The sequence below is a fragment of the Catharus ustulatus genome, chromosome 2 (genome assembly GCF_009819885.2).
Source record: "Catharus ustulatus isolate bCatUst1 chromosome 2, bCatUst1.pri.v2, whole genome shotgun sequence".
In the NCBI taxonomy this organism is placed as follows: domain Eukaryota; kingdom Metazoa; phylum Chordata; class Aves; order Passeriformes; family Turdidae; genus Catharus; species Catharus ustulatus.
This window is the reverse complement of record NC_046222.1, coordinates 115,823,101-115,850,477: the sequence shown is the minus strand read 5'-3', so window position 1 is coordinate 115,850,477 and position 27,377 is coordinate 115,823,101. Positions and strand designations below refer to the sequence as shown.

At 40.9% G+C, this 27,377-nt stretch overlaps 1 protein-coding gene across 1 annotated transcript in view; it reads right to left on the bottom strand.

Moving 5' to 3' along the window:
* The window catches only part of PRRG1 (proline rich and Gla domain 1), a 66,698-nt gene that overhangs the window by 24,979 nt on the left and 14,342 nt on the right, over nt 1-27,377 (bottom strand). The window contains exons 2-3 of the mRNA XM_033051743.2: nt 8,094-8,211; nt 7,599-7,669 (exon numbers count right to left, since the gene is read on the bottom strand). Of these exons, the coding sequence (XP_032907634.1) occupies nt 7,599-7,669; nt 8,094-8,211 (189 nt within the window). The remainder of the gene's footprint in view (nt 1-7,598; nt 7,670-8,093; nt 8,212-27,377) is intronic.

Sequence of the window (27,377 nt, the reverse complement as noted above, 5' to 3'; positions counted from 1 at the left end):
AACTGCATTTAGCACTTGTTTGGTAGGTCAATGTCTAATACTCCATTTAATTTGGAAAAATTAACCCCAAACCAATAAAAAGTCATTCCTTTGTGCAGTGCTAAACTAAGCTAGAGAAATGTGCAAACAAAGCCTTCTCTTTCAAGTGTTTATGCACCGTCAGCAGGCTTTAATATAAATTTCCACCCTGCCTGTCCTCCCCTGAAGCAATGCATATATGACAGCATTTCAGAGCATGTTTTAATGGGATTTTCCAGTCAACCAAAAATCAAATTGCAGAGAACTTATGAAAGAGTCACAAACACATATTTCATCTTATTGAATTATATGGTAACTAGGCAAAAGATAATGAGGCACAACTCCTTTAGAGATTTTATTAAGTTTTCTGTCACACTGGGGAATTGCATAAAGAGAGCATACAGAAAGTTGTACACCACCAGAATCCAGAGCAACTGCAGTAAAATAGAAGGATAAAGAGCCCTACAAACCAGGGGGAAGAAAAAAAAAAAAACCAAGATAAGTACTAAATACTCTTATTTCCCTCTCAACACCCACATCTATTATTTCTCACGTAACTTTATCTGAATTTCCAAACACACGAAGATGCACACATTATTTTACTGCTTTACACTTAACATTTTTTCGAGTAGGATTTGAACAAACCTACCCACAAAGCTCATTGACACATTTAGGGTACAGACTTCAGCCTTGAAGAGGAGTCAAGGAATTTCTCCTCCTTTCCTGCCACTGCCACCCACCCTTTATTGGGGAACAGCCTCCTGATGTGGCTGATGCAGTTCTGTGCTCTGCACTTCAGCTTTGTCCCTCTCCTCCTCGGCCACTCTGCTCCCCTGGACAGCCACAGAAAGGAAATGGGAACTTTCCAGACTGTATCTGCCTCCAAAGCCAAGCTCTCAGGGAGCTAGTTTTGCATCCCTTTGACCTTTAGGCCAACAATTTTACTCATGGTCCCTTCCAATCAACTACTATGGAGCAGTAGGAAAGCTTAAATTCATGGCAGTTTTCCTAAAGGAAGCACACTGATCTAGAGATGGAGGCATTCTGAACATCATAACTGGATAAAACACTGGAAGATGAACTAACATCTAATTCAAACTGTCATTCACAAGGAAATAAGGATCACAGTGAAGCTCTAAGTCACAACTGATCAATCACACAGCATAAATCCATACCTACCAGTACCAGGTCATACTTATAAACAATTTTTTAAACTCTCCAGTACTGCAAAAACACTAGAGCAGCTCCCAAAACTAAAACAATAATCCCTTTGCTCTTCTACTCCTCATGAAGTCAGTACAACACCCATTCTGCCTGAATAGAAAGCACAAAAATGCATGTAACAAAAGCAATTCAGAGGATATTCATATTGAAGTTCCTAAAATTCACATGTCAAACTAATGTGACAAATTTGTGCGTGCAATTAACTGCATTTGAAGATATAATTTATCTTAGTTGTGTCAAAAGCATATACAGAATAAAATAAAGTTAGGTCTTGAAAGCTTCATTCATAACTGACAGATCCTCTTACAGAATTTAACATGTCTGACATTTTGGTCTTGGAAGATTTAAAAGGGTGTTGCCCTATTGCCCCACAAAGCTGAACACCTACTCCAGGATACAGAAAATGTGGAGGAATCTTCTAATGCAAAAAAACCACCATAGGTATTTTTAGGTCTGGTAACTCATTCACACATGTAATACACTGCAGAAGTCCTTGCAGAAATCCTAGATGTGCTGTCCATCAGCAGGTGCATCTCCATCTTGTGTACTTCTGGCGTAGATCACTTCACCCATACAAACAGTTTCCTAGAACCACAGAGCAGCCAAGGAATGTCAAAAGATTGTCTGGTTCAACCTTTTGTGTGGAAGGCAGCCCTGATGAGGTTATCTAGCACTCTGTCCAATTGCAAAAACAACCCCTCTGGTTATGGGGCCTCCCTCATGTTCTTGGGGAGGTTGTTCCAGGGAATGATTGATCTCACTGTAAAAAGTTCTTTCTTACATTGAGATGAAAAGTTTGATCAAATCTTTGCCAAGAGTTCCTAACAAACAGCCACAGTTCAAGTGCTTTGATATTTCCATTTTTGAGAACTGCAGATCTGATGAGCTTGTAGTTGGGCACTTCTTTAGAGTTCACTCTAAATGGCCTTTCCATAAAAGATGAGCTTGTTCACCTTCTCACTTGTTTTAAAATTAAATGGATCAGGTCCCTGTTGCAGTTGACTGCAGAACACCAGGGAAGCAGTCAAAATGCAAAACCTAGAACAGGAAGAACTCCTGTTTTCAGGCAGTGGCAGAAGCTTAGATCGGTTAAGCCGCTTATGCAGCCGCACTCTCAACAGGCCATGCTTTTATTGTGCTGCTGCCCACAGCTCTCACAACCAACAGCAGTAAACAGCACAACGAGGCCATTCCACTTCTGACACTCAGAAGTGCTCAGCAGTATTGACATAAAATATCACAGACTGTGCTCATTCCAGCTGCCACTGAAATGGGAGAAATCTATAGGAAAACCAGCAGATTTAACTAATTCTGACACTGAAACCTCATTTAACCCTTCCTCATTCCCCATAACCATGAGAATGGAGACGAGGGACAGAAAGACAAACAGAAAGTTGTTTCTTCTCACAGGTTTATTCAGTAACTAGTTTGAAGAGCTACAGGCTGCAAATAAAAGCTGAAGAACACACACAGGGTCAGTAAAAAACTCACTGATAAATGCAGAGAAACATCCAGGTGCAAAAGTTCACATGGCTGATGAAGCCAATATTATGAATTTTCCTGCTAGGACTCCATAAACAGCCTTCACATCAGTGAGCTAACAAATTCACACCTTCTGAGTCATTTTTCAATGCCAAGTAGGAAACATTTACAAATACAGCTGATTATAATAAATGCTAGTTTAGACAGTTATGTTAGACAGTTAATTTAGCAATTGGGATTTTAATGAGGAATTGCTGTAAAGTAAATCTTGAAACTGGTCCATCCATTGTTATAGTACAGGAAAACAAAGAACCCAGGAAAACAGGAATATCCAGAATTACCACAATTCTTGGTGTAAACAAACAAACAAAAATATCTCACCCACTCTGAAGTTCTGGCAAATAAAGATTTTCTGCAGTTTCAGGTGATAAAATGAATATTGTACTGGGACTAAGTTTTATGTATGACAAATTACTCCTGTCCTACACTTCACGTGGTGTCTCTGGATTTTAGCATCATTTAATTTGAGCACTCTCAGAGTAATCATATCGGTACAGACTAACCACTAAGATGAAAAACTGGAAGTATGTCGAGTGTGTGATCTCCATATATGAGATGCCAGCTTTCAAAAGTAATTTCAGAAGCAACATGAGAAGGTTGATTCAAACACTTTAAATGAAACACTCCACTGAGCAGGTAAAATGCACAATGAAATGTGTGAAAAGCAAGGGATCTCAAAGATCTTTCAAGATGCAACTGCAGGATATTCTGTCTCTCCCTCATGCAAAGACATCTATGGCCAAAAAAGTAATCTGTTTACACAAAGCAGCATTCCTGGTTTGAAAATGGGCAACACTTCTTGTGCTACCACAATGTTCATGTCTCAGCCCTGGATGCTAACTCCACTATACTGGGCTGTTGTGCAGATGTATTTCTGTCTGATTTTATAAATGTAGTTCTGAACAGATGTCAAACTTTTATTCAAAGTTAAAGTTATTTTAGACAGCGATTATGTGTCATTAAAAGTAAGCAACAGCCTGAAACAGGCACAAAAGAGCTCTCAACAGATGTGTTTTCTTAGCAAGCCAAAATCCATGGTGTGATTTTAGGTGGTTAGCATGGAATTTCTTTAACTGTCAGTATGAGGACAGGCTTTACTTTTGAAATGTAGTTATTCTAATAATAGTATTTAGTAGCCTTGATTAAAACACTGTTTATTTGATAATTAGCATAACCAAAAGTGCCAGCTAGAAAAGAATGGGTTAAGGGTATTTCAAACCTCCCAAATGTGTATCCAATTTTACTTAACAAGAATCAGTAAGACAAGCAAAGGTAAACAAGGAAAGGGCTGGGTATGGTCAGATTAGATTTTAAAAGGTCAAATAGTTACCAACATCTGAATTCAGCTGGCAGGAGAACAGACGAGACATTAAGTCATTCAGGCCACTCCTCTGCCAGCTCTGTAGGGTTCTCTACTGCACACTGCAAGTGCTTTTGTTTATAATGTGGAAGAGGAGAGGAAGCAATGGTGGGGACAAGAAAGTAGATTGCCTTTGGAGGTTAAAGCAAAACAACCATTAAAGAAACACCAGCCAGACCAGACAGCATCCTGGAAATACAGCTGATGGGAATTCATGAAAGAGCAAGATGAAAACGAGCAACAAAATTCAGGATTGAGCTGACAAACTGAAAGCAAAAGCTCTTAACAGGATGGTCCAAAAAAAAGTAGAATTCTTGCCCATAGGAATCTGGTGTCATTTGTTGAGTAAACAGGAGGAAATGACACATGTAGTATTTACTGGAATAATGGAAGAGGGAAGCAGAAGGGCAAAATGGGCTAGTTTTTCCCCAGTAATCCTACCTGAGGTAACTGCTACCAACCACATCTCTTGTTCCCTGCCTGTCCAGCTGTTTCTATGAGTCAGGTAATAGCCAAAAGTAAGTCAGATAAATCTTTGCTTTCAACCTGATTGATCCTGTGGATTGATCCTGTGATCTGCCTCACCAAAAGAATATGGAAATGGTTACACTCTCACAAGGGAGGGAGGTCACAGAGGCAGGTAGAACAAAATGATGGATCAGAGGATCACAAGAAAAGGGAGCTGTTTATAATGACAGAGCAAACAAAAATGGTTTTGATTCTGCTTTTGCCACAGAATTTATTAATGACTCCAGATAAATTACCTAAAAATGCTGTTCCAATGTGGACACTAACTACATCTGTTTTATTTTAGGGTTGCATCTCCCAAAATCTGTCTACTTGATTTGAAAAAGCAGAATAGGTTTAGGACAGATATTCAATTTATTTGCACCTGTGCAGTTAACATAAATGAGGAAAACTGAACTCAATACCCTGAAAAAAATCAGATCCCACCTTCACTAGATTTGGTCTCCATAGTTTTATCTTTCACTCTTCATGTGGAACGGGAGGATGATTTCATTGTCTTAGGAGAGTTTTGTCAATTAGGGGGAGAATTAGTTGAGTATGGAGATACTAAGGTGAAAAGCACAACAGAAGACACAAGGAAATTTGTAATTCCATAGTCAAAGCAGATTTGATGCAGATTTGAGTCACATCGGGAAAATATCTCAACACCACACAACCAAAGTAAGGAGGGTGAGACCAAAACACTTCATCTCTTTAATACCCTGAATATGGCAGGAGTTTTTATGCAAGAAACAATGTTATTACTTAACAGAAAACTGTAGTTCAATCTAGATGTATGAAGAGACTGAATTAAAACTAACTTCAAAATTTCAGTTCTCCGTTTTTGTTTCTGGAAATGACACTATTAGTACAGTTACTCTGTGTGCAACTATCCACTTCTCTCAAAAGAAACCTGATATCACCTAGTTATGATCTCAACACCTGCATGCAATGATTTGCACTTTTGAGTACACCAGCTGGACACAAATTTCTGGATGAACTTGTATAAGAAAAAGATAATCCAAGTTTTAGCCAGGGATCTTCTGATACTTGCTAGTTCCAAGAATACAGAGTTACTCAGAATCCCAAGTTCCAGCCTAGTTCTGGAAAACAAAGTTTTCTATTCTTAAAGAGGGTTGAAGTGAGACGGCTGAAACTGAACAGACAAGTAAAAATCTCATTCCTGTTTCCATGCAGTAGTCCCACACAAGTTCCCTGTCCCCTCTTCTCTGGCTTCTAACCTCACTCCCCTGGTTCAGCAAGAACTACTCTCGAAATCTCAGTCACCTTTACTAGGTAAGTCTCCTCAGACTGCTCATCACCTTTTGCACTTGTAAACCTCCTCCACAAAACCTCCCACACAACTGCTTTATCAATGGCACTCCCTCTGTTAAACACGAGGGCCAGAACGTTCAACCTCCCAGTTGCACAATCCCTTTACACAGCTGTGTGTCTGTGTGCATAATACACTTGTGCCCACTCAAAACCAGGGCTTCTACACACACACCCACTCATTTATGTACAACTAAAAAAACTCTTTCCCTCCCAATCAGATTTCCTTGAGCCAGTATAAGCATCCCTACGGCAGTGCAGGGAAACAGATGTGATTACTAACTAGGTTAATCAGGAAAAGTGTTTAAAAGGTCAGTTTGAGCCTGCAGGTAACGCTCCATGCCACTCCCCTCCATTGTATCAACAATGGTGCCAGCAGGGGGAAGATGGTAGAGGAGGTGGAAATGAGCAGAAAAAGTACAACTAGGGTTTGTTTCAATGACAGTCAACACTAACAATAAATACGCGGTCTTGATTTTAATCTAGAACACCAACATCTGTATAATTGTCCCTCTTCACGGACTTCTCTATGAAAACTTGACATTCTTTCAAGTGTCTTCTTCATTTTACTCACTGGCTCCATTCCTGTCTGTTTTGTTCCCAACAAGCCCAGTCAGTGCCTGCTCTCTCACTCCTCGACCAAGGCAACACTCAACCCCAGCTTCAGCTGTGTAACACTGAGGCTCCCTCCGCCCCTCCTGGTTCCTGTGGATGAATTGTTCCTTTGCCAGGGGAAAAGGAAGAGCAGCAGGCCTGGGGGCAGTCCCGCAGAGCCGGGAGGGTCGGGCTCGTTCCCAAACACCTCAGCCCAGCCCAGTCCTCACAGCCCCAGCACGGACCGGGCCTCGGGGCGACCCTGCCCACCGTGGAAAAAGTTTTACAGGAATACGAGAGCTTCGGATGGCTGCGGCTGTGCTCTGCGGGTTTGTTTTGGGGGATGGTGTTTTTTTTAAAACTTCGGAGAAAAACGTATCAGCTGCCTGTTTTGGAGAGAGTCGCTAATCTCTTCCAAAACAGAAATCCCGCATGATTCTTCCTTTGTTCAATACACTCCACACATTTTCTCCCTCGGCTTAACTGGAAATGGCACGAACCCTTGGAGAGGAGTTTATCGAGCGGCTGCCGGCCGGCGAGGGGCGGAGGGCAGCGGGGCTCGTTCCGCCCTCACTCCCCTCGGGGCTTCCCGTGCGGGATCCGAGCCCCGAGCGCTTCCTCGGGCACCGCTCCCGCCGGCAGCCCCCGCCGCACCCCGCACTGCCCGCACCGCCTGCACTCACCGCCCGTCACTCCGCACCGCCTGCACTCACTGTCCCTCACCCTGCACTGCCTGCACTCACTGTCCCTCACCCCGCACTGCCCGCACCGCCTGCACTCACCGCCCGTCACTCCGCACCGCCTGCACTCACTGTCCCTCACACCGCACTGCCTGCACTCACAGCCCGTCACCCCGCACTGCCCGCACTCACCGCCCGAACCCCGCACTGCCTGCACTCACTGTCGCTCACTCCGCACTCACCACCCCAGCCCGCACTCCCTGTCGCTCACCCCGCACTCACCACCCCAGCCCGCACTCTGTGTCGCTCACCCCGCACTCACCACCCCAGCCCGCACTCACCGCCGCCGCCCGGGTGCGGAGCAGGGCCGCCGCTGCCCCGGCGCTGCCGCCCCGCGCTGCCCCCACGGCCGCTACGCGCCCAGCGGAGCAGGCGGCGCCTCCGCGCATGCGCCCGGCAGCCCGAGGGCGGCCGTGGGGCGGGGAGAGGCTGAGGGCGGCTCGCCGTGCCCGCCCGTGCCCCGCCTGCCGACTGCCCCGGTGTCCTGTTCGGAGCTGGTCCGGGGATCAGGGGCCGCACAGGGTGGCCGTCGGTCCCGCCCCGGGGCAGGGTGATCCTTCCAGCCGCCCCCCGATCGGGCGCTCCCCGGGGCTCAGCACTCCCCAGTGCTCAGGAACGCGGGCGCGGCCGCCGTGGGCACACCGAGCCTGCCCGCCGAGCTGCTTCCAGTCTTAAAGTTTGTATCGGGTTGTATCGCGGAGATACAGAATCCATTGGTCGGAAAAGACCTCAGAGGTCATCCAGCCCCAACTGGGACCGATCACGACCGTGCCAACCAGACCGTGGCCACGTCCAGACTTTAACACCTTCACGGGCGGTGACTTCACCTCCCTGGACAGCGGGTTCCAATATTTTATCACCGTTTCTGTGAAGAGATTCCTCACAGTATCCAACCTGTATAGATAGACGCAGTCTTTTCTTGTAGGGAAGACACACTCACACTGGTAATTGTGGTCTTCGATGGAAAGCTAAAAATCGTGCCACAAGTAATGATTTTCCCCTTCCGTGCCCCCCAAGGGTGGCTGCGTGGAGCTGTGGGGCTCATTGTGCAGAGTTCTGAGCCTTTGAGTGCTCTCAGACCTCATCCCCAGAAGATGCATTTCAGGAACCCTAAAATGTCATGTTCCACATTAAAAAGTAAAGGCTGGTTGGCTTTTTGCACTGCCCAGAATTTATCTGAAACCAGAGAAGTTTGATAGCTTAATTTTGTTTGTGACTGGTACCTTCATTTTCACCTCTATGAGTTTGAATGGATGTGTATGGAAAGAAGATTAAGCTCCTCAGAAAATTCACAGCAAATTAATAATCCCTACCTGACTTCAAAGGTGCTGTTGTCAGTGGTGCCGTGGCCTGATTGTAAATGACTTAGGAGCAATCCACAAAAAATAACAGCTTGGCTTGCCAGAAGAGAGATTAAGGTCTAAATGGTGTGGAGCGTCAAATACCATTTATTCCGTGAAAATGGAATTGAAGTTCCCTATAAATATTCAGTGGACATTTTTTTGCTTTGTTTTGGGTTGTTTTGTTTTGTTTTGTTTTGTTTTAAGTTTACATTGCTGCTGTCTTCAGATTCAATGAATATGAAGAATATGAATATGAATTTTTGTGGCTCAAAGTTTTGGTGGGTTACTATGCTGTAAACTTTATTTTATATTGAGACAACCGACAATGAGCAGAAAAGGAATGAGGTAGCACTACAGTCACAGAGAAGTTGAGGGAATAGAAGGATGAGACACAGTTTGCAATAGCAACTTTAATGAATCTTGACCTATAATAGAAGCTAATGTTTCCATATATGTCAACTGAGAACTGACACTGAGAGCATCAGGTTTTAGACAGAATTATCAGGAAACTCCAGTGCCTTGAATCAATGGACAAAAGACCTCTGCTCTTTGAAAGTTTGTTGAGGTCCTGACAACAAATGGTCAACAGTGACCATGGAGAGAGGCACACACCATCAGAGGCTGAGTTTCCAAGAGAATTGAATTTACATCTACTTTCTTTGGAAAGCAGGGAGATTTCCTGTAATGATTTACGAATACTTGCCACACGTTGTTTGAATATGCAGTGTTCAACCATATCTAACTTAATAGCAGGTGGTTGGGAAATAACCAGGAAAAGCAATAGATGAAAAATTTCTTTATAAGGGTCGAGAGACAATATTTAACTTAATCATTATGCAGCACTTTCTTCCTTGATTCCAGGTGTATTGCACAGTTTGTTTGTGAAGGCTTAGGGCCAAAAAGCTCAAAAGGGCAATGAAAAAGTTAGAAAACACTGGGAACAGGAACGGGAAATGCCATGGCTGTAATGGAAGAGAGAAAACTATCACTGAGCCTGCTGAAAGGACTGAAGGCATGAAAACAGACCAGTACTTAAGCAGAACTCATTGGGGATTTTTTAAGGATATAGTTTAATAAAATTTGTCCAAGGTGGAATTTCTCAACATTAAGAAGCCCATTAGTATGGATAATAGTTTTGTTGTGTAAGCAGCTCCCCTTGGATTTTTCCAAGGAATATGAATTCAAATCCCCACTCTTCTACTTTGCATACATGGGAGGAATGTTTGGGTCCCAATTCTTGGAGATGTCTTACTTCATATAAATACTTAAATATCCATGAGAACAGCAGTGGTAAACCCACCAGAAGGTCCTGCTGCTGAGGGGACACTCGATGCCTTTGTCTGTGACATTAAAGAAGACATCAAACTAGACTGGCCCCAAAACAGACCCCTGAGGAACACCACTTGTCACTGATGTCATCGGGATTCTGAACCACTGATCACTATTCTCTGGGTGCAACCATCCAAACACTTTCCTATCCATCTAATAGTTCTCTCTTCAAATCCATCTCTTTCCAATTTAGAGAGTTTGAATGACTTTCAGCTTTCACAGTCTTAAACCTCATTTCTTCCCTAAATTCTGTCATGGTACAGAAATAATTTTAACACAATTAATATTAAAATACAATTTTTAGGTCATATCTGCTTTCATCTCTAAAAGTAAACAGTCATTTGATTTTGAAAATATTGTCATAGACAATTACACATTTGCTTCTAACTCCAGGATACCTTCAGGGGATGCACTCCTAAAACATGAAGAAATAGATAGAAAAGTGAGAACTCAGCCAGACTTTTCTGGGGTGAAAAAAATTATCTTTATAATGCAGCCCAGGATCAGGAAAAGGAGTGGGAGAAACAAAGATTTTGGCCAAAGAGAGATGAAAGTTCAAAAGCTGTTGCAGTAAAAGAACTGACAAGAGTTAAAAAATGGAAGGAAGTAGAATTGTGTCCCAGCACAATAGCTGGGATACTCTACTGTTCTCTAAAGAAATATATTGTTTTATATACCCTAAATTTAGACACAGAGTACACGTATAAAGGAAGTGTGCCTTACAAAGTCTTCTTACTTTTTTGTGTGACTAATATGTTATGAGTGAAGATACAGAACATGCTTGAAATGGGCAAAGGGGGAAATTAAATAAAGAGTGATTTACTGCCAAGGACTATTATGAGTGCTGCCTTTCAAACTCACATATGAGTTTTCCTATTTATGCTGTGCATTGGGTTTGCATAGCTAGTGTGTACCCTGCACTTGACCATTTCTTGGAATATCAACTTTTTACATGAATGTAACTGGTTGATTGTTTCCTTTTCATCAAGCAAAGCAAAATAAACGTAAAGCCAAGAGATTTCTAAAGTGCTATGTCACACGCAGATCCAATGTCCTCACTACTTGATGTTTCCTGCTCTGTGATTTTTTTCTTTTCTGACAAATGAAAAACTTCAGCACTGAAGGGGTTTAGTCTGATGACAAGAAAACAACAGATTTCCCCTCCTCCTTTTATCCTTTCATTTTCGTTTGCCATCCAGTTTTGAAACTTGTGATGTTTCAGTGCAAGAATGCAGAACGCAAAGAAACAATGACTGCTGTGGGGAACTGCATGATCGTTTCCAGCATATTCATTTCCCCCCTCATCTCTCTGCTCTGGGATCTGAACTGGAGCAGCACCCTCTCAGCCACATAGGGCTAAATCAGCTGGTTTTTAAAGGTCATTAAAGGGAGGGAATTGGTCCCTGGTGAGTGATGTTCTCGATGTCTCATCATGACCCTGATGCTGCTGCTGCACCAAGCAGCTCCTGCTGCACTCTGGGAACTTAACACCACACACACAAATTTTCCACTCTTGGGCTGTTTACAAGTGCATTTAAACATCACAGTAACTCGATTCAAATATTTTGGATTTTTAAATCCAAATGGAAAGCAACATAGGAATGTTTAGTTTTCCAAATGACTGCACACATCTAAATGGCTTTGTTCTTTAAAAAATAATGATTCACTCCACTCCCTCCCCACACATTGACAGGATTTGATGTGTGTTCCAGTTGTTCTGTGAATTGCTCAAAAGGCACCATTTTGCATCTGTGGTGTTGACCTGAATCACTGTAGATCACAAAAGAGTGCAATTGATTTGACCCAAATATTACAAAGTAATTCCAAATCTATTTCTGTTCTGTAATTTTGATATGGAGAACAGGCTGCATGTAAGTCCTATACCATTGTTTTTATAATATATATTTTAATTTGGTGGCTTCCTGGAAAAGTGACATGACTATTTTTCTGATCCTGATTAATCCTGTATCTCATAATTTTTTCTGCATTGAAAAAATAACAGGAAAAAGAAAACCAAATAAATAGAAATATTTAAGAACAAACTGTGTCTTTCAGCTGTACAGTACTTCCCTACAGATTAGCAATTATAAATCCCCAGCACAGTATGACATTAACCTGCAAGTTATTTAAGACAGTTGTAGACCTTGGAACTGAAGATTATGTGCCCAGATTCTGGCTGGGCAACAAAAAAAACCAAACAACTTCCTAATCAGGGCTTGCAAGTAGCTTTGTTTCTCACTGAATAAAAATATGAAAATATTCAGAATATTCTTAATATCTAGAAGAAAAACAGATAGCTGATGAAATAATACCATCCTTAAAAGAGAGTCTTAAAACTGTGAGGGAAATTCCTGTTCCCAGGATATTTGTGGAAATAAGTGATTTGGATTCATACTGCTTAACTCTGCCCTGTGACTTTGGAATGTATTTCCATACTTTTAAGAGAAGAAGAGTAGGAAATAGATGAGTGACTTTTTATTTTATGACACTGTGCAAAGCTTTTGAAAGCCCATTTGATATAAAAAATAAATAAGCAACTACACTTAATAGGGCTGTTCTAGCAATCTCAATATCCCTGTAAAACACAAGCAACTCAGATTTCCTTTCTGCGGTTTGCAGTGTCTTTCCAGAACATCTCAACAAAATAGAACCCCTGCCACATTTTTTTTTTCTTAAAGTCAGTTCCGCTGTTGACAACATAAACCTGATACACACATTTAGTGACAAGGCACACATACAAAAAGAGCAAGTATCTCAAGTATAAAATGCAACAAAAATGTAAATGACTGGAAATTGGCTTATTTGACTTGCTACTTCATGCTGTCAGAATTCCACTGACATGATCTTGTAAGATGCAGCCCTTTGTGCTTTCTGATTGTAAATAAAAGTCTAAAGAGAAGGTAATTTATTCTGTATGTTCCTCAAGTACATATCTTGAATTTCCTCACAACACAGTGGTGACAAAACCCTCTGTTGTGCTATAATTCTGTTAATTGAGAGATGTGATTAGAAGACTGTGGTTCTTTTCTGGCAGAATAGGTCTCTTGAGGTGAGTGACTGACAGACCAGATGGGTGTCCTGCAATTCAGAGGGACCTTGGCAGGCTGGAGAGATGGGTCAGCAGAATTCTCATGAGGCTGAAAAATGGGAAGTGACAATTCCTGCCACTGGGGAGGAACTCCACTGTACAACTGACCTCCTGGAAAGCATCTTGGCAGCAAAGCATCTGGGAGTCCTGGTGAATACCAAGCTGACCATGCCATGTGCTATTGTGTCAAAACATCCTGGTCTGCATCAGGCAGCAGGTAGAGGGTGATCCTTCCCCTCTGCTGAGCCCCAGTGAGACACACCTGGAGAAGGGCCATGGAGACAACTGAGGGCCTGGAGAGGCTGGGAGAGCTGGGACCACTCAGTCTGGAGAAGAGAATGCTCAGGGGGATATCATCCACGGGTATAAATATCCAGTGGGGTGTTTTTTCCAGAGAAGACAAAGCCAGACTTATGTCAAATTTGACTGGGGACAGCACAAAAGCACAAACTGAAATACAGGAAATTTCATTTAATTTAATTTTTTGTAATGAGGGTCAAACATTAGAATAGGCTACCCAGAGAAACTCTGGAGGCTCAATCCTTGAGATATTAAAAAATCTGTCTGGACATGACCTTGGTCAACCTGCTCTAAGCAGTCTTGGACAAGAAGATCTCCAGTATCACCTTCTTGCATCAGCTGGTTTGTGCCTCTTTCTCCAGACTGCCTCCATGTAAATAAGAGTTTTGTAAGGGTTAGGACAACAGCAGTGGGCTGGGCCAGGTCCTGTGTTTTGAACCAAGTTGGATGTCACATTAGAAACATGTTAGGGGGTGAGAGGTTTCCCATGGACTGCACCCAGACCTGCATGGAATCACAAGGATTGAGCTTCTGCATCAGCATCAGTGATGTAAACATTCACCTTTGGCTTGTCCTACTTAGCACTGCAAAGAGCAAGTGACTTTCATGTATTCATGTGTTTTGAAGTATTTTAACTATTGTTTCTGGATAGCCAGGCTGACCCTGTAAATCCCGCTGCTTACATAGCTAACAGCATTTTAGCAAATAGCTGATGGATGGTCAGGAGCAGGAGGAGAGGTAGTTTAACCTGCAAGCTAAAGATGCACCTTCTCACCTTGTTTTAACTTTGCAATATCCAGCAACCCTGAGAAATGTCATTCTTTTTTCATGACCACACTGGAGCAGGATCCAATGGTCAGTGCTGCAAACTATTCTGATAAGCATTCCACAGTTTGCATCTCCACTATTGATTTGGAAAACTGTTAAGAAACCACCTTAACAAAATCATGAGCTCTCAAAGAGAAGAAAAAATAGTACAGAAATAGGAAACTCTGTCAGATGAGCGAAGATGAGTATGAAAAAATGGTGTGTGTGAGGGATCTAACCAAAAGGTTATAGAGCAGCAATATGCAGAGAGAGGGCAAACAATAAAAGAAAGGTAACCATGGTAATGATTAGAGGAAGACTTGGAAATGGTTCCTGTAGTATTTAGGGAAAGGGAAGGGCAAGACATGCATGGAGAGCAGTGACCAAAATTTCCCTTTTAGAAGAGTTTCTGGTGTATTTGTCTGTTGTCCTGGTCCATTTAGGGAGCAATAAAATGGAAAAAAAATACTTATTACCTTGTTAGATAATATGTGGAGAAATTGCAAGTATGCTTGAGGATAGGATTCAAATGAACAATAGTCTTGTTAAACAGAAAAAAGATGAGGTTGTACAGGAACAAATGAAAAGTGGTATATCGGGCAGTTTACATATATATATTGTATATATGAACTCAAACTAATTTTCAGGGATGGATAAGCGTTCAGAAGCCCTAAATTACACAGACTGTTTGGTCATCTTTTCATAATGCCTGTTGAGGCACCATAATATAAGAAAGATAAAAAGAGATTCGAAAGCATCCAAAGGAGGGCAGTGAGGATGGAGAAGATTCTGGAGGGGAATCCACGTGAGGAGGGGCTGAGGGCACTGGGTTTGTTCAGCCTGGAGAAGACTGAGGGCAGACCTCAGTGCAGTCACAATTTCCTGGTGAGGGGCAGAGGGGCAGGCACTGATCTCTGCTCTGTGTGACAGTGACAGCACTGAGGGAACGGCCTGAAGCTGTGTCAGGGCAGGTTTGGGTTGGGTATCAGGAAAAGGTTCTTCCCCCAGAGGGTGCTTGAGCACTGAACAGGCTCCCCAGGACAGGGGTCACAGCACCTGACAGAGCTCAAGGAGTGTTTGGACAAAGATCTCAGGCACGTGGGGTGACCCTTGGGGCTGTTCTGTGTGGGACCAGGAGCTGGATTTGATTGTACTTGTGGGTTCCTTCCAACTCAGGACATTTTATGATTCTGTGAGGTATCCCTGATAAGACTGCTTACCTCTTGGAAGAAAGGGCTCCCAGAGTGGTTGAAGACAACCCCAGCACTCCTTCTAATGCCATGCATTGTGTAATGAGATGTTCAGAGTAGGATGGGGAAAAAACAGATCTATTATAAAGCCAAGTAGTGTTTTGTCTTTAGCTGTTGCTGTGTGCAGTCCCAATGAATTAGATACCCAATAAACTTTATGAACAACTCCTGGTTCTGTTTTCTCTTTGGGGGCTCTGAGATTTCCTGTCCAGCTTCCTGCCAAGAAATGGACTTTGTGGACCTGGAGCAATTCCACTGGCAGCCTTCAAAAGAAGCAGCTGCATTTTCCCAACCCTTTGCTGTTACATATCATTCCCCCAGTGCAACTTTGATGGTTTACTGTAGCACTTTTCTTATCTGTTGTGGTGCCAAGGGAAACAAGTTTGTATAAACATTCAGCAGCAATTTTGTGCAAACACATTTTATTTTGCTTTCCAGCCCTCCAGCAGAATGTGTGTTGTCAACTGTTACATTTCAGCTGAGGTGGCCCTTGCCAACTCAGGGCTAGTAAAATATCAAACTTTTTTAGCAGAAAGAAAAGTGTTATCATGCTCTTCATAGTTAGTAACAGTATTTTATCAAATATATTTCGTAAGTGACAACATTTCTTCTTTCTCCAATTGTCACAAAATTTGTGCTGTTATACATTCAGTTATTTAATAGTTAATTACAAAGGAGATTTTACCAAATTCACTACAACAGTAAGATCACATTTTTATCCTAACTTTTGCTAACAGAACACTCAGAATATGTCCTTGGAATCTGATTTGAAATAGTGCGTGAGCAATAAAATGTATAGCAGCTTTCATATTTAGTATTTGTTTTGCAAGTCTGAAAACAGGCCAAGTAAGCAGGCATCTGAATACTTCCATAGTTGCCTTTATATCACATTATGGCAAATTTATCAGCAATAATGCAATGCAGGGGCAAAAAATCATATTTGGCTTGGAAAAAAAAAGATTTGCATTGTTGTCTGAAATGCTCTATTTTATATGTCCATTAAGCAAGCCACAATTGTAAAAATAAATTCCATTTCTTGCTTTCATATTCAATTTTCATGTTAAAAATGGTTTGTATTACTATTGTGTTGTGTTGCTTTCCAGCATATGCTGATTATTAAATGAAATATTTAAAATATGCAAATAGGAAGTAATTTACTTGACTGTTGAATGCTAATTCAAAGTCAATGAATTTTTTCTTAGGTTTGACTCTTCTGAAATTCATAAGAATGTTTGTATTACCTGGTTTAGATTATTAAAAACATCTTTGATTTCTTCTGGGAGCTCTTTATGAATTTATATTGCAGTTGCATTTGACTAATGATTTCAGTTCAAGTCATGCAAAACACTAGTGCTGAAACCTATCAGATTAAAATTCATATTATTCAAGAGAAAGATTTATTTGTTTCAGATAGCTTCTGAACTTATTGCAATGGTAGATGTTAAATATATCTCTTTCCATTATTTATCCCTATGTTCACTTTGTGCCACACAAGATGAATGTGAATATCTACAAAATGATCTGTTTCTTCTCAAGTGTCTTTGGATTTTACAGACACACACACAGACAGAAAATTGTTGGGTTTAATTGATTTTTGATGTGCACCACCTCAGGACTTCACCATCCTGGCAGCACTGAATTTTTAGTGACACACCTTGTAGAAATGAACTCTGTGTGCACTAGCATCAATAGACTTAGGAGACACAGAAGTGACAAAGGTTTTAGGAATATTTTGTCTCCAATAACACAGAAACTACTTAAACTTAGAGGTTAGCTGAGCTACTGACAGAAGGCCCCTGAGTTCTTCAAGCACAGAATTGTGATTTTCTGCACATAATGGGACACAGAAAATCCTCCTGCATCCCTGGTTTGTCAATTAGAGTTACACCATGGCAACTTCAAATAAATAAATAATGCTAATCTATGTCCAGCACTGACTAATGAAATTCATTTCAGCACCAACATTTCTACACTCCATCACCCTTCGTGGATAGTTGTCCGTGAAACAAAGATGGTGCATTCAGTGCAGAATTTAATAAATGGGGAAGAGCTGTTACAAGGTTTGTTCTCCCTATTATAATGTCCCTGGCAACTGAAGTCAGGACAAATTTGATTGCAACAAGAAACTCATAATGAGTTTGCCAAGATGCTCTCCCCAGCTTGTCTCACTAATGAGGCTGAGAGGCTGTGATTGAGGGTGGTGTTGTATTTATTCTGCACACAGAGAAACATTAATAACTCTTTGGAAAGATTAAGTTCCTTCCTAGCAGTATTAATGAACGCAAAATGAGGATTTTTTTCTTCGCAAAAAAAACAAATTAAGAAACAAACACATGAACGTTTGGTTCAAATCAGCATCATCATTATTCCAACCATTTGGCATTGTTTTATCCTTTTATTATTTAAAACCAAAATGATTTTTTTTTTCCTGTTAAACTGGTGGTCTGAAAAAACACCTTATTCAACTCAACAAAATTTTCCAGTGAAGACCAGTGAGATTGTGGCATCCCTGGAGTGGGGACTGTCACCCTGGGACTGGGCTGAAATTGGGCTTCTGAGTCATGGGTGGGGTTGAGGGAGTCCCTGAGGGCGCTGGGCAGGGCCAGCAGGGCTTATCAATGCACTCAGGGCTTTTATAAATAAGTATGGGTTTTCCTCTGATGGTCAGCAGGCATCTTTTCACAGTTGTGTTAGATGGGTTGAACACAGTCCAAGGTCTAGAACATAATGGTTTTTTACATGGGAATAAACTACTTTTTTCCTTAATTGTTTTAGACTTTCAGTGGCATGGCAAAACATCTACAGTTTGTATTGTAGTTGTTTACAGAAAAAGTGTTAGTTTGTTTTTTTGTATATTACATTAAATACAAAATGCATTATGGAAGTTAAGCAAAATCTCTGAAGTCACAAAGTTGCTAGGAGTGAGTCTGTCATAAAGCAACCACATTACATACCTTGCAAGAGGGACAAAATAACAATAGGTGATGAATTGAGAATTTGTTTTTTCAAGACTGTAGTGGACCAGCAGTAACAGATGCTGGAAAGGGATTTTTTTGACATAGCAGAGCTTCAGGAGCTGAGGTAATGCATTGCCCAATTTCATTGTAGTTGTAACTGAATAAAGATTAAAAAGAACACTACTAAGAAGAACAAATTTGCTTTAATGGATTTATAATCTTAAACACTGTGACTGATCACACAGAGCAATCATTAGCAGATAAATGTGCTCAGCAGTGGGAACTAAATTAGCTACACAACAGCAGTGAGGGGAGCACTACTGAGATCAGTGCCAAGGGCCCAGAAGTCAGGAAAGCAGAAGTGAGTTGGACTCATGCTTTTGTTCTAAGATATTCAGTTATATCACCATTTACAGAATAAGCAAGAGTCATTTAAAGTGAGTTTCTTCTTGCTTTTCCATAGCTATTTACAAGTTAGGCATCTAGTGATTTGTAGGTTATCTTTCTAGTAATTGGAGGAAAATAGTTATCCCCAGAGAGTTTTCAGAAAGTTAAAATTTGCAGCAGTGTCTTCATACACTGAACTTTGTCATGGTTTTTTGATTTTTTTTGTTTTGGTAGCCTAGAAATCTAAGATTTAAATCACTAAAATTAGATGAGGTCAGTGGCATCCCAAGTGCTGCAGAGGAGAGTTTCCTTCACTGTGTTGCAGTCCCTGGCTGCACACCAAATCCAGAGGAACAGAAGGTACAAAATCTTTCTGAAATACAACCTCCCACAGATAGCATAGATATGTGATTTGGTCAGTCTGAGGAGCTCTGTAGCAATTAAGAAATGCTAGGTTCTTTATGGGCTGTAATCAGTTTTATAATGAGGCTTTACAAGTATGTGAAATCTGAGATATCTTTTTGTCCTCACTGGACAGTTGAACAGATTTACATGAGGTTGCAAAAGACTTTTCCTTGACAGAAATATTAACCCACAAATAAAGGTCAATCTCCTGCTCTAAAAACAGGAGCAAATAGAACAACCAATGAAAATGCTGACAGGATTGTTCTATAACTCAGGCAAAACAATGTGATTCCCTAGCTGTATTTTCACATATGTGTGACTAATCAGTGCTAAGGTTTTTGCAAATAAATAACAATTAAAAAGTGCCAGATATGGGGAAATTTCCTCATAAGCAACAGAATTTTGCATACTCTTAAGATAACAAACCCTAGTTTTTTAAATAGCATATATAGGCCAGTCTGTAATAAAATATATTCCATCTGCTTCTATTGTAGTGAATCCCTAAATATGCAAAGCATTATCCCACTAATAATAGCAGATTTTCATTATGTCCTGAATTTTCAAAGTGTATGGAGAAAGTTTCAGTTTTCCTGTTCTCCAGAGCTTTAAACACCCTTCAGTGAAGTGCTGCCTGTCTTGTACCCAGGGGAGGCTGCTGGGACTGTGCTTGTAATGTGAGCAGTAAAGTTGCTTACAGCTGTGAGATTTCTCTTTGGCAGCTCTGAGGGAGAGGGCTGTGATCAGAAATGCACACTGTGTGAATGCTGCTGTATTAACTCATTCTAATGGTTTCTTCTTTGTTACTACCAGGCACTGTTATGCACAGTGCACAGAAACTGGATTATCAGGGAGAGTGAAAACCTGTCATGGGACAGCTCTGTCCCTTTAAATCCAACAAACCAAATAACTTACAATGGCTTTCAGAGCATGTAGTATTTATTATCAGTCATGTAGTCTCCCTCAGCTGTTTTTCAGATTTGACCTGCACTGCAGAGTTTTGCCAGCAGTTATTTCAGCTGCAAGTGTGAAAATAATGGTGCTCCCTTGCTGGCAGAACTGTGCTGCAGGAGAGAGCATTTGTTGGCTTGATTAATGTTGCAGGGGAAAATAAAACAACACCCAAGTTGACAGAAACCCCCTCTTGAACAAATTTACACTGCATCTTCACCAGGCTGCTGTGCCAGAATAGCTGTGCTCAAACTGGGGTGTCCACAGAGGCTCTGGAGGAGAGTTGAGCTGTCAGAGGTAAACAATCTTAAAAAGACAGTCAAAATGGAAACTAATGGTTTGCTCATTAGTCATCATAGAAGGGTTATACATTCTGTGAAATCCTGGATATGTTGAATCCAGTAGCAAAGACCTTGTTTTTGTAGGCACAGAACTAAATACAGGATTCAGGCTGAAATTTATTCTTTGGCTCAGGCAGGCCCAACAGAACTAACCTGTTTATCTCTTCCCATTACACCTTTCTTGTTTTCCAAAAGAATTCCAGTATTTAATTCTTTAGTATATTGAACTGTGATAATTATTCTTCATTTCTGTTTATTGGAATGCCAATACTCTCTCTTCCCTTATTGTTGCTTTATTAATGCATTGTTTTATCAAGATAACCAAAATCGTTAACACAACATCCATGGAGAACTGGGAGCTTGTAGACATTTATCATGTTCCTTATCCTTTGAGAGTTTGCTTTCAATTCAGGGAAATCTCTTAAGATTAATGGACTGAAGGAATGGGCTGAGGCTTAGATGAAGGCCCAAAAGGAAAATAAGCATTCCAGGAAGAGCATTGCTGTGCACAGTGAACAAAAAGAACAGAGCACAGGTGTGGAATATCTTTGCAGAGAACTTCCCCTGAGTTCTGTCTGCAGCTCATTGCAGTGCACTGCACTCTTCATTAAAACTTGATTTCCTGAGCTCTAGAAGGTGTGCTTGTGTCCCTCCAGGTACAACATACAAAGGTTCCCTTTTTCAGTGGTTTCATCATCTGTGCACGTGTCAAGTCAGTGTTTAATGCCTTCACAGACCCAGAGTATTCCTCGTGTTGCTTGAGGGCCCCAGAGCCAAACCTTTAAAGTGATTAAAAAATCAAGACCAAACTCTTTTAAAGGCTGAGTTTCAGTCAATTAGCTACTAAGACAGCTGATCTCCTGGGCTGATGCAGCTCACAAATCAGAAGATAGAGCACACAGAGCTGGGAGACTGAACCACCTCAGGGCCACACAAAGTATTTCTTTCTGGGGAAGCCTCTTCACATGCCTATCTCCTGCCCATCCCAGTCCTCAATATTGTAGTCTAAATAATAGTGATGGAAACACAATATTCAAAGGGTAGATGCATATACTGAAACCTGAAGGAGATTGGGCATTTCAAGACACCAATGAAGGTCTTTATTGCTGGAAGTCTGGGTTATAGGTTGAAGTTGTTTAGGTATGACAGTGATGTGGGGTTAGATTTTAACCCCCAAATAACTCCACATTAGTTTGCAATAGTGATAATATTATTTTGTCACTTTTACTGTGTTTGTATGAAATAGGAGTGGTACAATGATAAAAGCTTATGTTTTTGTCTGTCAGATTCATAATGGTATTATACAGCTAAATACACATAGCTCAGTGCATGAGTGATATATTTTATATCTCAAGGTGGTAAAAGACAAGTAAGACTGAGTAAAGAAGAAGTCTCAGTTTTGAACACTAGTCTTTCTTGAGGGACCATCAAAGGTCATTCATCTACCTCGCTATATTTTATCTGTCATCTGTCATTTGAATAATAACCATTTGAATTGTGTGCTTTAAATTTTTGCATACCTATTGCCAAGGATCACTGACTAGGAAAAAAATAAACTTCATATCTCTACAGAAGTTCATTAGAAAAAATTATTCAAAATTCAATAAATTACACCTATTTATTCCTAGAGATATTAAAAGCCTGTTCTTTTAAGAGTGAGATACTACTATTTAGATATGAACTGAGATGTGAGTAAAACAAGCAAGTGCTATTTATATACTCACAAGTTATTCAAATGCAAAGGTAGGTGGATGTAATTCTGTACTCAAAATTAAATCATTTAAAAAAATATACAACAACTACAACTTCTTTCTGTCCAATGAATTTTCCCTGGAAATTACAGAAGCAAAACCTAGCTTTACTAATCTAGCTGTCTATATAAATACATATTCCTGCATAAGAGTGGCTTTCTCTGCTCCAGCTGAATCAGTTCGAAAGGAATAATGCCAAAACTGAGGAAAAAAGGCCTCTCATAATTAGATGAAAGTGTCCACATATGAATTTGCATTAATGCCTTGTAGCACTTTAGAATCACAGCTTACCTTTTATTACCATAATTTTCCATGTGAACAATCTGTAATCTTCTGTCAAATGCCAGTAGCATCAACACATTCTGAGTTCAATCTTGCATGAGGGTCCTATTCTAAAATAAATTCAGCTGTGTGTCAAGCTGTTCTCTGCATTCCATTCTTTTTTTTTCCCCTGGTTCTGGGAAACTATGTTGAAAGCTGACTAGTCACATTTTTTTTGGCTCACACTGCTGACAAGTAAGTTCTTTTAGAATTTAGATTATTTTTTACTCTCTACTACAGAGCTTCATTCTTCCCCAAGTGAAAGTGTGTATTTACACAGTCTGTCTAAAATGGTCTTGCCAATTGAGTAAATACTGCTCTGTATATAGAAGAATCTTAAAGAGCTTAAACAAATATAAAAGGGTACGAGTTGATCAAGGAAAAAAGCATTTGTGATTCTAGTGTCATGTTGGTTCCTCTGTGTTGATGAGGACACATACTGGTTAAAGCAAGTGAATCTGAATGTGCATTATAGCAGTGATATGACTTCATAATAATCCTGGTTTATTTCTGGGGAGACCTGAAGCATGGTGTTCCAGGTATGATTGTGGAGTAAATGTCAACCCATAATTGCAAGAGGTACTGACATAGGTGTTCATGCAGAGGTTGTGTTCTTCACAGCACCAGGACATCAAGCAGGAGGAACACACAGACACACACACACACACACAGACACACACACACACAATTCCTCCCTTCTCCACACTTCCTGAGCTGCCATCATAATTCTGGATGTGATGCTTCATCAGCTATGTACTGATAACAGGAGGACCATCATAGAAAAGAGATCTCTCTGCATCTTTTCTATCTCAGCAGTCAGTGCATGTGGATCACAGCAATGACCTCTTCACTTTTGGAATGCAAGAAGGAAGAATTTCACAGCTGCCTTTTTGACCCTGAAGGGTCTTGGGAATCCTCTGTGCTCTGTCACCTTATAATACATAGAAAATGGCTTTTTCTTCACTTTCCTGTCAGCCACTTTTCCAGATGTCTGGCAGCCTTGAAGGCTGTTGCAGGACCATTAGCTGTTGCACTGATGCTGTACAGCTGCTCTGCAAAGGTGTGATGGGGAGCCTGCACTGACTCAGGGATATGACAGCAGCACACACACAGGCAGTGAAACCAGAGCAGCCTCAGCCAGCATTGCTCAGGGCCTCACAATTCCCTCTGACAGCCTCCAGCAGGACCTCTCCTCTAATCAAAAGCAAATTGCCTTTGGACCTGGTAGTTCTACATGCCTTTCCATGCACTTTGGGGACTCGTGTCCTCATCCAAGCAGTTTTGCTGTAACTGAGGGATGTGATGCACAGCCTCAGGAGGGATGTGGGCAGTGTCTGGCTGGGGCAGGTATTGCTGATACCACACAGGGCTCACTCAGCCTGCCTGAGGTTGCTTCCCTGTTGCAAAGCAGGCAGATGTGAGAGCTCTTTAGCTCCATCCCCCAGCAGCCTGGTGCTGAGGCTCAAGCCCATCTTTGTTGATGGCTTAAGGATTTTCTCTGGAGGAGTTGAAATATGTGCACATACTGTAGTCTGCCAACTCTTCTCTGAGGAAAATAGCCTCTGGCAGAAAAGAGGAGAGTTTTGAGACAGATGTTATTGTAAAGTGTGTTGGCAGGACTGCCTGCAGCTCTTCTGTAAAGCCCTCTGTGGTACTGATGTGGAGGAGTCCTGCAGACTTTTGTAGGAAGGAGAATAAAGTCCCATTTTATGTACAAGGACAATATATCTTTCTGATGTAAAACCTACATTCCAGGTGTTCTGGGAAAACAATCAGTGTGGACACCAGGTTTTCAGTGAGGGAAGTTACTGCTCACTTATTATGTCTTTATTTATTATTCTGTGAATTATAAAAGCCATATTTAGGGTTCTAGAAAAAAAAACCCCTTCCTCATTTACAAGTTAAAGAATGTTTCTGTACAATGACTCAGAGTAATGAGCATACCTTTGGTCCTTTCATAGATTCAAATAATTTATTCTTTTTTTAATTATGTAATTTGCTATAACTTATAAGGAAGTGTTACAGCTAATTTTATTTTTTACTGACAGAGTGGAAGAGGCAAATGTAATTTCCAGTTACTGCAACAAAGCATCAGGATCTATTTAGAGAAATAAATTGATTTAGATGCCATAAAAAGTGGCAGTACAAAGTCAAAACATTACTCATACTGTTAAATAATTTAGCTAGTGACTTCTGTCTCACTTGAGTATATCTGACTTGGTACACTTTGGGATTTATATTTTTAGGCCTTTGATCTCTCTGAGATGACTGCCTTTTATATCCTCCCCACAAAACTCGAAGGAACACCTTTGGAATGAAGGTTATGCTCAAAACGCTTGTTTCTTTTTCCTGTTCACCTCAGATCCAAAGGCACAAGGCCAGTGAGGAATCTGAAGCACTTTTTCACTGTCCATAATATTATCCTGGGCAGCTTTTCCTTGTCCTGCAAGCAAGGCAGCTGCTTCTCTGGGTGTGATTTCCTTCAGTTTGGTGGATGTCTCACAGCAGCTGTGGTATCCTGCAGTCACTTTGTCTGAGAAAGCTTCACCTGGCTGAGGTGGAAGGGAGCTGATTCCCCCCTACCTGCTGCCTATTTACAGGCAACAGCTAATTTTAGCTGTGATGCAAATGAAATCCAGTATCTGATCCAATATTCTCAGGGCAAATCAATTAATTTCTTAATTACAGCTCTATTTTGAACTCATGTGGCACTTAAAAGTAAATGAAAAGTCTCTGGGCATTAAGCTGATGGTTACCTTGGGGCCAGCAGGGTTATACTCATCATGAACAACCATTGGTAGTTTCATTCTGCATTATATATTCAGTATATATATTTATATTGGTTTCAAATAGCAAATTAATTTCCAAACAAGAGACACTTTCTGAAATAAACTAGGTTAAGACAAAAAATAACACTTAAACTTGTGAAATAAACTGACTACCAGATTGATGTCACAGTCAAGTAGGAAGTAAAGTAAATGTTGTTTGGCAGTTAATTTTTATTCAGGAGTGAGTGAAGGAAGAAATTAAAGGAAAATTTGAGAAAGAAATTAAAGGAAGGAAAAAAACTAAGATGCCAATATAAGCGAGTATGATTTACAAACAATAACAAAAAAAGGAATGTCAATAAGGAGAGATAAAGATAGAACAAAAGAGACTGGAAGTTCTGAAGACAAAAATAACACCTTCTCAAGGGTATTAAGGAGAATATAAAATGTAACTGGTATCGTTACCACAAGGAGATGGAAATTTTTGAAGAGCAACAGGAAAAACTGTTTATTCAATAAATGGTTTTGTCTTTCATTTGTAAAGAAACAGAGAAATCTAGTCATAGCACATGAGGATGGAAAAGTGCTTTCCAGTGTGCTTGAGTGAAAGGAATGCCACTAACCCCAGTTTGAGTCCAGTGATCCAAGCTGTGCTAGGCAGCTGCACCTTATCACTCTACAACCACCCAATAGAAGGTTATAGTAAGTAGGGGTTGATCTCTTCTACCAGGAAAACAAGTAGTGGGAAAAATTTCTTTACTGAAAGAGTGGTCAAACATTGGAATAGGCTGCCCAGGGAAGTGCTGGAGTCGTCATGCCTGGAAGTGTTCAAACAGTGTGTGGCTGTGGCACTTGGGGACATGGTTTAGTGGTGATTACAGCTGGACTCGGTCTTAGAGGTCATTTCTAGCCTAAAGGATCCTATGATTCCCTCCAGTCAAGGGCAGGTACTTCAGAGGGGAGTTTATTCCACTCTGTGTGGAGGACTGCAAAATCCAAATGACCACCAGGCTCATGAGGAACCAGGCCAGGTGTGTGTGTTACGTTACTCTGTAATGACAATAAAATTACACACACAGATGGCAGCCCTTGGTGCCATCTTTGACAACTCCACCAGAGCAGCTGGTTAGGGACAGCTTCAACAGGTTCTGTTCATGGCTAAATTCATGATCCTCACCTAGAAGAGATGATTTGGTCTTGCACGGAAGGTGGTCTATTTTTAGCAGCTGTCAAGATAATAGTGTGCGACAGCATAACCATTGTCTGTCCATTGTGTGTTCATGTGTCTGTCTTATCATTCTTTAAAATATTCTGGCAGCTTTCCAGGTGTGGCTTTGTGGTAGCCTCAGCCCTTTTCCAGGGTCAGTGACTCGGTCACATATGCATTCTTGTTTTAGGACTCCCTGTGCACAGCCCTTTTCTCAAGAATACAGGCAGGCATGCTTATAATGCTTTGTCATCCATGTGTTATTAATATCTGTGTGCTTACAGCAATGCTACTGGCATGTGCTATAATTTTTTTGCTTTTCTTTGGACTACAATAATTCTCTCTTTTGTGATGACCTGTTCCCATCACAATTTCCCTAAAAGTGCAGCTGGTCAGACCATTCAGTTTCCAATCATATCACTGGCCTTCTGAGGAAGCACTTTGGAGCCACTTCATAATGTATTGATTTTTTCAGTGCTTTTTTGAAAATAATCTTGAGAAAAAACATGCAATGAATTACCACTGTAGCACATAATACCATAACCTGCATTGCTAATAGTTCAACACTGGGTGAAACAACATAACAAACTAGATGTTGTAGAAATATAGAACAGCCAGACCCACTGAGGCTCAGTAAATACTCTCTTAATCTCTGATGACCATATTGTAATTTCTTGCTGATAATATTCAGTTTTCTCCCTGGTTTGTTGAGACAGTATCACTGATTGGTTTACAATAGATTAATAATTTAAAAAAGTTTCTTCCACAACTTTTTACATTCAGCTTCTGTTTTTCCTGTCATGCTCTTGGGAGGGGTTGTTTTCAGTCATTCTGGTTGGTGAATGATGTATGGTTGTA